The sequence below is a fragment of the Typopeltis vanoorti genome, chromosome 4 (genome assembly GCF_054136105.1).
Source record: "Typopeltis vanoorti isolate ZY-2024b chromosome 4, IOZ_Tvanoo_1.0, whole genome shotgun sequence".
NCBI classification, from domain to species: domain Eukaryota; kingdom Metazoa; phylum Arthropoda; class Arachnida; order Uropygi; family Thelyphonidae; genus Typopeltis; species Typopeltis vanoorti.
The window spans coordinates 126,661,727-126,676,303 of record NC_143552.1 but is presented as its reverse complement, the minus strand read 5'-3'; the positions used below and the strand labels follow the sequence as shown (position 1 = coordinate 126,676,303).

Genomic DNA, 14,577 nt, shown 5'->3' with positions numbered 1-14,577 from the left:
AGTAGCTGTGGCTGTGCAGGTGTATTTTAGCCACATCAAAAAGCCACATCGATATCGACGATTATCACCCCGAAGCATCCCCAATAGCACTGGTCCCAACAAAAGTAACGGTATCAAACGTTCTACTGAAATTCCCCATCAGCTCATCAGATCTATGTTTTCAAGATACGGTTCTGTCAAGGGAAAAACCACATTGTCGGCAGCCACGAAAAAGCCCGAATTCACGCATGTTAAAAGCTTTCCAAGACAGTCATTAATGCACTTTACAAACAACCATGAACTGCACAACCTGCCAAAATTATTCAGTACGGACAAATGGAATAACCTACACTTTCTACTTATCTTTCTCATCATAGTGCTTCTTCTGTCATGAAGAAGGTCACATTAGCAAACAATGTCCCTATATTACCAACTTGGTAATATAGAGACATAGGAAAATCGTTGGTAATACAAACGGTTCATCAATATCCCGGCCCAGAATAGCAAACCAGTTGAATACAACAACATCGTACATGAAGAAAATCAAAGCAGAGGAAAAAGTAAACCAAAAATTCTTTTCCCATCATTAATTTCAAAGCCAAGAAAATACCGAACTGGAAAAGTCAAGGTTCACATCACTCTTGAACGCCTGCCGAGTAATGAGATCCAACGCTCTGATAACGAAGTTTCACAGCACACAACACTTAACAAACAGGATGAAAACACTGATCCTCCCAACAAAGATGGCCAGGATGAACAAATTAAAAGCAATCCCTGGACACAACAACCAGAATCACTCAACCAAGCCTCACACTAATTCAAAACCTCATCTGATACAAGAAACTATTCAAAATGGCCTTTCATCACCTGCAGCCAGCCAAGGAGAAACAGAGTTCCAAGACGATGAGGAAACTGTACTTCCACATGACCACTTAGAAGAGGAAGATGCTGAAAGAGAACTTCCCCACACTGAGGGCCCCCTAACCATGAAGCAGCTGTCATCCTCATAAAGAAAGTGCGAGGCTCCCCTCACAAATGAATTATTGCCTTTAAATATACCACAAGAATCCCAGAATTAATATCTCAACTTCAGGATCTACACCTAAAATTGAAATGTAAAAAGAGCAGAGAAGAGGTTAACAGGAGTAAGCGTATCTACTACCCGATTAATGGGCTACAAACACAATACCAGGACTAATATTAGATTCAACCTACAATTAAACTTTCATAAACATAATGTAGTTGAGCCTTCTTTCTCTCAATGTAGTATAAGGTCTATATGATGTTTTTGTACCTAGTCAAGGACTATTCTGTTGTGTAAAGCAGAGGCACATCAGAATAGTCTTTGACCACGTACAGAAACATCATATAGACCTTATACTTCTGCAAGAAACAAATATCAACTCCTTATCCAATTTATCTAGAAGATGGGCAGAGTGGCCTTACCTGCAATCCAACAACATCATGGAGCAGGAGTTAAGGCTAGGTGTACGTCATCAATATCCCTACAAAGTGAAAGTGATTGCTGACATACACCAGGTTACGCCTTGAATGCTCATATAAAAGCACCCAACCATAATACCCTGCATGTGTTCAATATCTAGATACCACAGCAGGATAATATGGCATCAAAAATCTTGGATTTCATTCAAAACCATCTTTCCAGTATTGACCAATAACATATCATAATAGCTGGAGACTTTAATTGCACTCTTGACAAAGAAAAAGACAGACTTCAATGTACTGAACATCGTAGCTCATTAATAAACAAACTTCAAACACTGGTAAACGACAATGAACTCATTGACATCTTTAGGCATCAACATATAGATAAGAAGTGCTACACATGGAGGTCAGCAATCACAGCAATTAATAGGCCACTCTACCAAGCACAACTGAAGAGATACTACATTTCCAAACACACTGTTCCTTTGGTTAGAAATATCTCACACATTCCTTCCTACATCTCAGATCATTACTTTATCAAGCTGCAACTTTCATTATCGTTGGAAACATCCAAACCAGGAAGTGCCTATTGGATCTTCAGAAATACCCTCCCGAAAGATCCAGAATACATAACAAATACTCAGGCTTTAATAACTAACCTCACTCACTTGAAAGAGAATACAGAACCAACATGGTGGTCCCACCTAAAATCACAAATAAAATCCTTTACACAGATCTACTGTCACCAGAAAAATCAACAGAGGAATATCAGTATCCAACAACTTGAAGAACAGCTCAAATATCTCCAAGAAGAAAGCCATAAATATCATTAAGCACTCCAAGCCATACAAAGACACTCAGAATTATCTGCAAAAGGTGCCCTACTTAGATCACGGCACATACAAATAAATCTTTCAGATGCCTCCACAAAAATATTTTTTCTCGTTGGAAAAAAATACCAGGCAGCAAACTGCATCTCTGCTATTAGATTTCAAGATGGCAGCATCACAGAAGATTCAAGTAAAATCACTTCTGAAAATCCTGCAACACTACATGAATGCATACAGCTCTACAGGAACATCCCATCACGCCATTCACGAAATACTGAAAGAAACAAAAAGAATCTGCAACAGATCAGAACCACTTAGAAAATCCAATCACTCTAGATGAACTGAAAACAGCATGCACAATCTTGCAAAAGAACAAATCTCCTGGCCTTGATGGTCTCACAACAGAGTTTTTCAAAGTCTTCTGGAATCAACTCGGATCACTTCTTCTTAAAACACTGCAAAAAGCCTACCTCAATGGGCTCCCACAATCCGTCACGACCTCAGTAGCACGACTGCTACCAAAGAAGGGAGACCACATGGACATCCGAAACTGGCATCCTATCTCACTAATCAACACCGATTGCAAATTCATTTCCAAAGTTATAGCAAACCGAATAAATCCAACACTGCATGACATTATTGGCAAACATCAAACTTATTCTGTTCCAGGAAGATCAATACATGATAACCTCCATTTAATAAGAGATCGCATCCACATTGCAAACAGCCAAAATGAAAACCTGGCACTCGTCAGCCTTGATCGGGAGAAGGCTTTCGAGAGAGTAGAGCACGAGTCCCTTTATGAAGTCCTGAAGGCATTCGGCTATTGTCCTCCTCTCATTGTTGAAACAGTGCAATTTCTATACAGAGATGCACTCTTCTGTTTAAAAATCAATAATAGGCTCACCCACACATTGTCATACTCTCGAGGGATCAAGCAAGGATGTCCTCTCTCTCTCTGGACGATTATACACACTGGCCATTGAACCCTTCATAAAAAGAGTACACAACACCATCATCTCCAAACGAACCAGCATAATAGAATCACATCTTAAAATAACCCTGTCAGCATATGCCGATGACGTCACTGTATTCCAAAATGAAGAAGAAATGACAGTAACCTAGGAAGCACACAGACTATATGCACAAGTCTCAGGGGCCAAATTAAACTCTGCAAAAACCACTGGCTTTTGGTCAGGCAGATGGAAGTCTAGAACTGATTCTCTGATCAAAAGTACCTGGTTAAATGAAGGACAAACATACTTAGGCATACATCTTGGCAACACCAAAATATATTATAACCTGAACAGGACACAGCTGCACAACCGTTTTAAACAGGTGTTAGGAAAATGGAACAGCATTCGTTCAATGTCTTCACTTAGAGGAAGAGTACTAATAATCAACCAGATGCCCGAGAGTGTGCTATGGCATACCCTCAAAGTATTCCACCCACTCTCCCTGATGACTTTCTCCATCACATTCAAAAGGCAATCACACGTTTCCTCTGGAACAATACTAACTGGACAAATACTCTGAACTCTGCAAGCCACTCAGTAAGGGAGGTCAAGGAATTATATCCCTTGAAAACAAGATTAAATCCTTCAGGATAATCTTTCTCCTACAGACACTTCAGTCCCATCACACTTATGTAACCACCTTCGATTACATCATGAAATCATCCACCAGAGGACTCACACCTTCCACAGTCCTCTGATGGGCAGATCTGCACCATCACCTTTTAAACCATCTCATGTTTACAGAGATGCTCTACAGCAGTGGAAAAATACAGAACTTCATCACACACTGACAGGATCAACAGAGTCAGCTGTCCTTACAGAGCCTCTATTTTTGAACAAAAACATAACAAGTCTCGCAACTGGCCAGCCCTTGCTTTTCCCTATATGGAACTGGGCAGGAATAAGAATGATAGGGGAACCTCCTGACCCAGACCCTAAAGTGGAAAATATTCATATGCCTACCACTGAAAAATGAAAAAACCCCAAAACTGAAAAGCAATATCAACAGATGCAAGCCGCTATTATAAACGTATATTCAGATATCGCTACACCTCAGGGAATTCGTGTTCCTTCTAGAAACTGTGCGGCGCCGATCTTTCATCTCGCATCATCTGAAGCCTCACTTCCAATCCTTCCCTCCAACTACAAGAAAATATACCACGTCCTCATGTCAGTGCCTCTAACTTCGCCCTTCTTCATCCTTAACTCAACTTCGCATATATTCCTCCTTAACCATCTCATTTACAATGCTGCTCATACCACCCAATTTTCAGTGGGATCCTCCATATAAATTGAAGTGTGCCAAACCAGATTCCAACATACAGTGGAGACTATGATATAACATCTTGCCAACCCCTTCTAAGCTCTACAAATTTCAACTTAGAGAAACGGATCTGTGTTGTTCTGTGAAGTTTCAGGTACCTTGGAACACACATATCCAAACTCTCCTGCTAACAAAGCGATGATCACCTATGCTCTGAATACTGCCTCTAGCACCTGTTACTATACACACAGCCAAGAAGACTACTGGAATTTAGACCATATAGGAGAGAACATACACAAAATATGCAATTTCCTCTTCATCTGCGCCAAGGCCGTCATTTATAGTTTCTACCTTAAGCACACAAGAAATAACCATCACCCATCCATTCACTAAATCGGAACAAACCCTCATGTGTAGCCTACGTCGGAAACTACAAAGCAGACTTTCAATGGAACTTGATTATTACAAAGAAACAAGAACTGTCTCAAATTCACAGAGGACTGGAATCCAACTGGTACCCTGTTCTGGATTGCCGACGACGAAACACTTCATTTGAAAAACAACTAAAAGTGATATTCAACTGTAATGTAATATTGACTCTTACTAAAAAGACAAATCCTGTCTACCACTGATGCATCTTTTGCCTCCTTTCAATTGTATATCTAAAAAGAAAATCCCTTTTTTTCCTGTAATATATATATTCTTATAATATGTAAATAATCCTTTTCGTTGTTTATCTTCCTATGTATATTTTATCAAGTTGAATAAAAAAAATATCTATCTATATCCTAGGGATAAACTATACACTTTAACAGGAATAATGTTTCAATAATAACTGCTCGCATTGTGATTTATGTAGATTCGAAATGTGGACACAATTCAGTCATCAGTGCCTTACTGGAAATAAATGTGGACCCTACTTACATCCACACGATAAAAGAAATTAACAAAAATCAGACCACACAAATTACCCTATTTGGTCAACCTACAAATATAGATATAAAGAGAGGGGTCCGTCAAGGCGATGTGATCTCATCAAATCTATTTACCAGCACTTTAGAATACATTCTGAAAACACACACACACCTAAGTAAAGAGGATGATATTGTAAACTCTAAAGAGCATACTGATATAGATTTCTTAAATACGCCATGTAGTGGTGAGCATTATAAATACTTCATTTTTTTTGCGCAGTCGCATCACTTATCTACTAAATCGAAAGATTTGGTAAATACATATGAAGCAAGCAGACGAACTTGGTTTTACTTTACTGCGGCCTTCATCCTGTATTTGTTATTCAGGGTCATGGCCTGAATTTATTATTTTTTCCGGTCATTTTTAGTATCGCATTAAATTCCAATTTTGTTAACTTAATCTCAATTATTAATTTATATCTTGTAGGTAATTGAATGAGTTGAGCATGTGGTCACTTTCGCGACTGCTGAAGCCTGTTGGTAGTTTCCGGGAAAGGTTTGTGTCTGCTAATTTTCTTGGCATGTTTTATTTCAGTATGATTTCTCTTTTGGAATTACTTCTTATAGTATATATTATCTCGGTGTGGTTTCTCTTTGGAAAAAAACCAGTGTATTCCATCCAGAGAAGAAAGAGTGGGTAGAATGATTTTCAGAGTTTTAATTATACGGAAAGCAATAAGGAAAGTAGCAATTAAATCACCAAGCGAGAAGTTATTATTGAAACATGATTCCTGTGGAGTATATTATTATTATGTGATACCTTCAGGGAGTCCAAAGACTCATCGAGGGAGAGTGTGCCAACAGCATCGCACGATTGATCCTTCCAACTACTAACCGCGCTCAAACTTGCTTAACTTTTTGCGAGCCATTAGTAGCAGAGGCTCTACCAATCGACCAACCTTTGCTAGTTTTTATCCTTAGAATTTATTCATATTAACTGTCACTGAGTTAAATGCATTTTATTTTTCAGGTAAGCAGTAGTAGTTTTATGTCTCTCGTTAAATTTAATTCTAGCTTATTTTTAACTAGTTATTTAGGGCTGCTAGAAATGGCAAAAAGCTTTGATTTGATTAGTAGTTCTATCTTCTTACAATGCAAAATAAGCATTGAATGTAGTAGAACTGCTTGACCTATGCTTGTATGCAGTAAGAAGACAAACTGCTTCAGATTGACATGCCCAAATTCCTTGTTTACCTGTTCACGACAGTCTTGTGGCCTCTCATGTGTGAGGTCAATTCGAAAAAGGATTAATTTTTTATTGTTTTTGATCTGTTTAGAAAGTGAATCTCAAGAGGAGGGCAGACAAATTTTTCATTTTGAGTATTTATCTTATTTTCTCTATTCAAAATAGAGCAACCAATCTTGGATATTTTCAGTATGCAAATTGGCATGTTTCATCCAGTGGATAATCTGTGTTTACCAACCTGCAGGGTGTGAATTTGAATCCCACTGTGACATGCATGTTTGTGAATGTCTTTAAGTTGCAGATATTTTTCATCATCTAGTTTAAGACCACCACTTTCTTTGAGATGTAAGGTAGCTTGAAAAAAAAATACTTTGTTTGGTTTCTAAGGGCAGGGCTTCTAGTTTATCTAACTCTTATCCTACTCGCTGCACTAATGTGCTATAGGTTTTCAACCTTTTGTGCATAGTGTCATTAAAGAAGAAAATAGCAAATAAAATGTCATGATCTCTGTTACCTTTACACAAATATAAACAGTTTTTTTTTTATTTAACTAGATTACATGTAATCTAGTAACGTACTTGATTTTGTGCCGTCCACTGAATAAAATCTTGTAACATCTAGTTTTCATTTCAATGTTTTCCTTTATTTTTATTTACTGTTATTATTATTATTATGAATGCTCCTCCAGGGAGTCCCAGGACTGATTGAAGGAGAGCCATTCATTATGGCTCTTATATATCATGGCTCTTATATATCATATATCATGCCTTAAACAGATGCACTTTCTCTGCAGACTCTCAGGCAGTGCATTCCAATCATTCACAACTTTCCATGCAAAAAACCTGCTTCTCACTCCCATGCTCATAGTCTCCTTATACAACTTCCAGGGATGACCTCTTTTTCTCCACCTGATCTCCTATCATTGTATGAAAAATCTCTGCAGTTCATTTCATGCCCTCTTCCTTCTATTCACTATACTCTGTAAATTGCATCTTTTTAATCTTTCTTCATATTCAGCATTCCAGAGATCAGAAACTACCTTAGTCAATTGTCTCTGGACCCTTTCCAACATCTCTTCATCCTTTGAAAAACCAGGTGACTAAATCCATGCACAGTAGTCTATATATGTCCTAATCAGAGCCTTATACAATGGAACCAAAATCTCCTTACGTCTACAAGTCAGTGTTCTCTGCACTATTGCCAGAATTCATTGTTATCCTTGCAATTTTAGCAATGTGTCCTCTGCATCATTGCCAGAATTCATTGTGTTATCTGCACAATTTTAGCAATGTGTCCTCTAAATTTTGATCCTTATCAACCATCACTCTAAGATCTCTTATTTCTTCCACCTCCAACAATATATCCCACCAAGAATAAATTCTACATCCCATTCCATCTTTGTTTTCCAAATTTTATAACCTTACATTTTGCAACATTGAACTGGCATCCCCACTCCCATGCCCATTCACTAAGTCTATTCAAGTGTTCTTGTAAGGCCACAACATCTGTTCCACTCCTCATAATTCATCCCAACTTTGCATCATCTGCAAACAGTTGTATATCCCCCATTCAAATCTTCCCCAATATCATTAATATACAGGTTAAATAACAATCCCCCCTGTTTTGGGGGGTCATTGCTGCCAATTCTATACATAACTTGCTGATATTTATCAAACAGCCAGTCTCCAATCCAATGCACTAGTCTAATATCCAATCCCATCTGCTCTAGTTTGACTATCAACTTATCATGTAGTAATCCATCAAGTCTTTCCAAAGTCCAAGTATACTACTGTATATCCATCTTCTACATCCAATGCTGTTGTCACTTTATTGTAATAAGTAAGTAGATTACTAAAACATATCTCCCTTTAGCAAATCTGTGCTATCCACCAAAGATAACACCACAATTGTCAACCCAATTCTAGGAGTCCTGGTTCTCATTAGCCTCTCTAACACATGCAGATTAGCCTTTAATTTGATGCTTGATTTTTGTCACCTTTAGATCCACCTTTTCTCTGACCCAATGTAAGACATATTAAACAAATGTCAAGGCAGATGTCAACTTCCTGCTACAATCCTTCAAAATACATGGTGATATATCATTAAGTCCACAGCCTTATTAACAGTTTGCTCAATTTCCCCATATATATCTCTTGCTCATTCATTGAAGTTTTACTAACAACATATAATAGGAGCGGCAGTGGATCTTACTTAATTTGTAGCCACATTCTTAGCTAGTTTCCAGGCACAGTTTCATGTTTTGCCTACATCAGCCATAAGTTTGTAGTATCTCAAATCAATATTGTAAATATCTCTTACTAATTTGTATATTTATCATATTTCCTCTCGTCCATTGTTGTCATCTTGGTTACCTACCTCTGGATCTTTTCAGCTGTTTCTTCAGAACTCAGGTGATATCATATCAAATTATTCTTCCATTTTGCAAAGCCTTGCAAAATGGAAGAATAACTTCTTTTTTTCTTATAATTTAGTGTTCTTTCTCTCTCTCTCTCTCAATATTGCAGTTATCTTAACCACTTTAGTTGTATGGTGTTAAACTTTTACTCACCATCTATTATTATTCTTACTCATCATCATCAGACCACCATCTAGTCAAGAAACTCATTGTGGGATGTCCCACTCTAATATTTATCAAAAACACAGCTCCTCATTTCTTGACTTAAATGCATTCACTGTTTCTCTAAACCCTCCACACTTTCAGACAGTGCATTCTAATCACCCACTACTCTCCCTGATGGGATCGACATGTGAATGGGCCTAAGTACCTGTCATGTCAAAAAGCAATTTTTTTTTTGTAAACAAAGAAAAATAGTATACAATAATGGGTTAGTGGGCCGTTCTCAAGTAATTTCCTGGGCCTACTTGTTTGTCTAACTTCAGTGATTATCGCTGCAAATTCCAGTTAATATCATAACTGGATATCACCCCAATCTTCACCATTAGCAGTTCTGCCCCAGCCCATCCTTTTGTATCATTAATATAAGTTAAATTGCAATGTTAGATATAGAGCTCTGATACACCATCACCTTCATTCTTTTAGACTCAGCACCTTTATATATAAATATTTATGATATTAACTGGAATTTCATATTATTTGATATAACTGGAATTATGATATTAACTTCTTCTATTATGCATAATAGAAGAAGGCCAACTTACATATAGAAGCTTTAAATTAATATTCATTCTATTAGTCCATTTAAGTCAGCCTGCAGGGATTCTGTATCTGATATATTCATTATCACTCACCCCAGTCTCAACCATTAGCAGATGTTCCCCAGTCCATCCTTTGTATCATTAATATAAGTTAAATTGCAATGTTAGATATAGAGCTCTGATACACCATAGTAAGCTTGGAAGGTTTTTCTGGGGAAGATATAGTAAGTGTGGGATGAAATCAGTATGTCACTTTATCACTGGACCTGAAAGGGACCATAGACTTTATTCTCATGATGGATTGCATGGCTAAACTACAGAAGTCTAAAATACTCAATTTGCAGACATCAAATGCTTGTTTTGTAGCCTTAGATGCTTCAGCTGTAATTCAAAAACATCATCTAAAATGCCGATGATATGTTAAGCCTGCCATGTTATGGAGTATGTCAAACTTCACAAAAGTTTTCCATACATTGAATATGTCATACTCCATTGTGTTGAACAACTAAACTTCACTGAAGTCCAGCAATGACTACATCCTCTGCTTATGCCTTCACATTGGTAGGTCTGTTAGTAGCCTTATGTATCCCCCCCCCCCCCAGATGCAGATGCCCCAAGCATCTGTTGGTACTAGGCAGCACCAGGTGGTAGATGAGTTTTATCACCCAGTTTAATACCTCCTTTTTTTTAATCAAAAATTTAAAGTGGTCAAACACTGTTTGGACTCCAAATCTCAAAGACCCAGTTTACTTTTTCACATTTTTTTCTAGCACATAATATGAACAGTGTTTTCAGAGTTCTGTGAAACATTATGGAGAGACCCAACATTTCTTCCTTTTGTTAGAGTACAGCTTTAAAACAATTATTCCATATATTGGATGCTAGATAGTATACTAAATCAAACTTAATAGTAATGCCTTAGAAGGCTTCTAGGTCAGCTAGCAAATCTTGCTGTCACTATTATATTTGTATTTATTTATTATATATGTATTATTTGTATTTATACATGCCACAAAAGGTTACATACTGTGTACCATATTGATGCTACTCGATTGCAGGAAATTGATGAAGGTAGGGACTTTGGGATAATGATGGACAAAGTTGAAGTTCAGAGTGCATATTGCAAAAGTTGGTAAAATAGCTCAAAGGATTACTTGGATTTTGCTGCATCTTGACTACAGTGCATAGATTTAGTCACCTGAGTTTTTTGGGGATCAGGAGGTGGCAGAGAGGATTCAGAGATAAGTGACAAACCTGTTGGCTTATCTGCAGAATGATCCTTATGAGCAGAGGCATAGCTAGAGGGGGAGGGGCAGAGGGGGGCGATCTGCCACGGGCGACACTTTGAACCTTTTTTTAACTTTTGTAGTTAATCCTAAAATAGTCTTGAGAAATCATTTCCAAATATTGTAATACTTTTCCTCACAATTGCTGTAAGTTTGCTAGTTGTGAGAGAAGTTTTTCTAAATTAAAATTGATTAAGAATTACCTACATTACTATGAAATAGACTTCGCCAATGTCATAGATTTTGCTAACAGAAAAGCAAGAAAAATAACATTTTAGAATGTTGGAATTAAAGTTTTACTTCAAAAATAAACATAGTGTTTTAATTTATTTCCCTATACATCATTTTGACTTTTTTGTAGTATTTTTGATGTGTATTGAGAGGGTGGCAAACTCGGAGACCGCCCTGAGCGTCAAAAGCTCTAGCTACACCACTGCTTATGAGGATAGGTTGAAGGTGTGTGTAGGTTATAATGTTTAGTTGATAGGTGGAAAAGAGGGGACATGATGGAAACTTATAAGATGTTAAAGAGGTTTTATAAAATTGATGTAAAGGAAATTTTTCAATATAGGACCAATAGTCAGAGAACTGGGGGGTCATCCATGGAAGTTGTTTAAGAGTGTGTGTGTGTGGACTAGATTTTTTGTGTGTGCAGAGTGGAATGGATTGCTGGAATTAGTTGATAATGAATGAGTTTAAAGAGAGGCATGATATGTTTTGTGCGTATAAAAGCAAGTGTGGGTCTCCCACAGTGAGTCTTGGTATTCCACGGAGATACTGTATAATAATAATAATAATATTCTCTTAGGTGTGCCAAGGGAAACCAAGTAGTGGCATATGGGGGACACTGAGGCTACGTATATGGCTTAGTAGATTGTTACTGTATATTCAGTGACCCTTCCCATTTTGACTCATCCTAAATAACAACAATGAAAAGTCACATATAGAAAGAATAATCAGAAAGAGTAATCCTTGTTGTGAAGGGAGGAAGAGGGGGGGGTGGTTTACTGGTTTCAATATTTTTTGGATTTTTTTTGGGGGGGTGGGGTAGCCATTGCTTGAGAAAGTGTTGAGGATGTGATTTAGTTCAGTGTTTAGTGCCTTGTCATTTGAACAGATATTGTTGTATAGTGTCTGAACGTATAGTGTCTGATAAAGAAAATGTGCCATTACGTCCCATAGTGGATGGCATTGATTCCACCACTTACAAATTAGCTAAACATTTGGCAAAGTGCTTGCACATTATACTGGCAACACACCATTGCACACAAAAAACTCAGCCCACTTCAAAGCCAGCATAGAAAACCTTACACTCCAACATACTGACACAATGGTCAGCTTTGACGTCTCCTCTTTATTCGCAAATGTCCCACTCAAGGAAACTTGAGAGCTAATCCAAGCTAAATTTCCTCATGATATGTCAGCCCTATTTCAGTTCACAATGAACTCGGGCTATTTCATTTGGCAGGGAAAATTCTACAAACAAATAGAGGAGACAGCCATGGGTTCACCACTCTCCCCACCCTTGGCCAATTTCTTTATGGAAACCTTTAAAGAAAAAGCCTTAGTTTCTGCCCTGCAAAAACCAACCATATGGCTTCGCTACGTCGATGATGTGTTCACTATTTGGCCACATGGCTCTGATACACTCCTCTCCTTCTTAACACACTTAACCAACACCCCAGAATCAAGTTCACTCTGGAAAAAGAGGAAAACAACAGCCTCCCTTTCCTAGACACACTAGTCACCTGCCAGCCTTGATGGAACCTTGGTTTTCTTGGTCTATAGAAAACCCACCAATACAGGCAGGTACATTCACCAACCATCCCCCCCCCCCCTCACAACAATATGGAGTGGTGAAGACACTATACAACAGGCAAAACTAATCTGTTCAAACGACAAGATCCTAAACTGAACTAAATCACATCCTCAATACCTTCTCCACCAATGGCTACCCCACCAAAAAAATCAAAAACGAGGATTACTCTAAATCTATCACCATTCCCTAAATTCATCACCATCCGAGGCACTTCAGAAAAAATTAACAAAATCTTAAAAAAACATGACTTGACCTCCTGTTACAGACCATACAGAAAATTGGCATCCCTTATCTGCTCCACAAAAGACCAACCACTTCCCCTAGACCTATCTGGTGTATACCAGGTCCCTTGCAGCTGTAAACTGTCTTACTTTGGCCAAACAGGCAGGACAGCGAATATCAGAATTTCGGAACACAAGGACTACATCCAGTTTCACAAGTACAGCCACTCTGGTGTTGCAGACCATGCTCTGGATACATGCCATAGAATACGGTGGAAGAAAGCTACGATAATACACTGTAGCAAGTTCAAATTCGAAAGACTATTCATGGAATCAGCCTCAGCCCTAAGAAACTTTACAAACCTCAACAAATTTGTTTGCATAAGACTGCCCAAAATTTGGGAGGCTTACATCAGCAGACTTTCAGCCCAGTGGCCAAGAAGACCTACTCAGCTCTCTAGGGGACACCATCAGGACCTTTAGGAGAACAATAGCTTCCTCACTTCATTCTCAATTACTGTGTTGTAGTGCCTATGTGCACGTGACTTTTTTGTAAGTTCCTTTTTTAGATGGCAACGTGACGTTGCCAAAATATCGGAAATATTGATTAAAGTTTAATTTAATTTATATTCTTATGTCAATTCCTTAAGTTATTCAGTAATTTTATGACTCACTGCAGCACACTCTAGACAAAAAAAAAAAAAAAAGAAATAGCAATCAAAACTTTACTATAGTAATGGGCGATTTTAATGCCAAAGTCATCCCATTCACCAATTAGACACAATAGGATTATACATATATGGTTCAAGCAGCAACTCAGGAATGGCTCTTACAGAATTCTCTATCAGTAACAAGCTTTATGTTATGAATACATTTTTTAAGAAAGCCCTTTAATAATATAAAAAGAAAATGGACATAGAGAAGTCCAAATGGAGAAATAAAAAATGAAATAGACTATATACTGTGTAATAATAAAGAAATAGTTCAAGATGCCTCAGTACTAAATCAAGTAAAAACAGGAAGTGACCACTGACTGGTGAGAGCCAAAATTAAAATAAACCCCAAATTGGAAAGAATAAAATGGCTAAACAACAAAAATCAAGTAGTTTTGACTTAAAACCTATTAAAAACAAGAAGAAGGATTATAAAGAAAAACTGAATCAAAAACTAGACTTAATAAATATATTTGATGAAGACATAAATAAAATAAGCAAAAAACCTAATGGAAGTAATAATCTCAGCAGCCAACAAATTCAAAAGCAACAAACAACAAAAAGACCATAAACTTTCAGAGGAAACCTTACAACTACTAAAAAAAAGAGACGAAATATGAAACAAGGCAAAAACTTAATTTCTAAAATAGAATACGAATATTTTCC

At 37.5% G+C, this 14,577-nt stretch overlaps 1 protein-coding gene across 1 annotated transcript in view; it reads left to right on the top strand.

The window, feature by feature from the left end:
* The first annotated feature begins 5,770 nt into the window (after positions 1 to 5,770).
* P5CDh1 (delta-1-Pyrroline-5-carboxylate dehydrogenase 1) overlaps positions 5,771 to 14,577 on the top strand; it is a 280,792-nt gene continuing 271,985 nt past the window's right edge. The window contains exon 1 of the mRNA XM_090391995.1: positions 5,771 to 6,005. Within this exon, the coding sequence (XP_090248121.1) occupies positions 5,956 to 6,005 (50 nt within the window). The 5' untranslated portion in view covers positions 5,771 to 5,955. The remainder of the gene's footprint in view (positions 6,006 to 14,577) is intronic.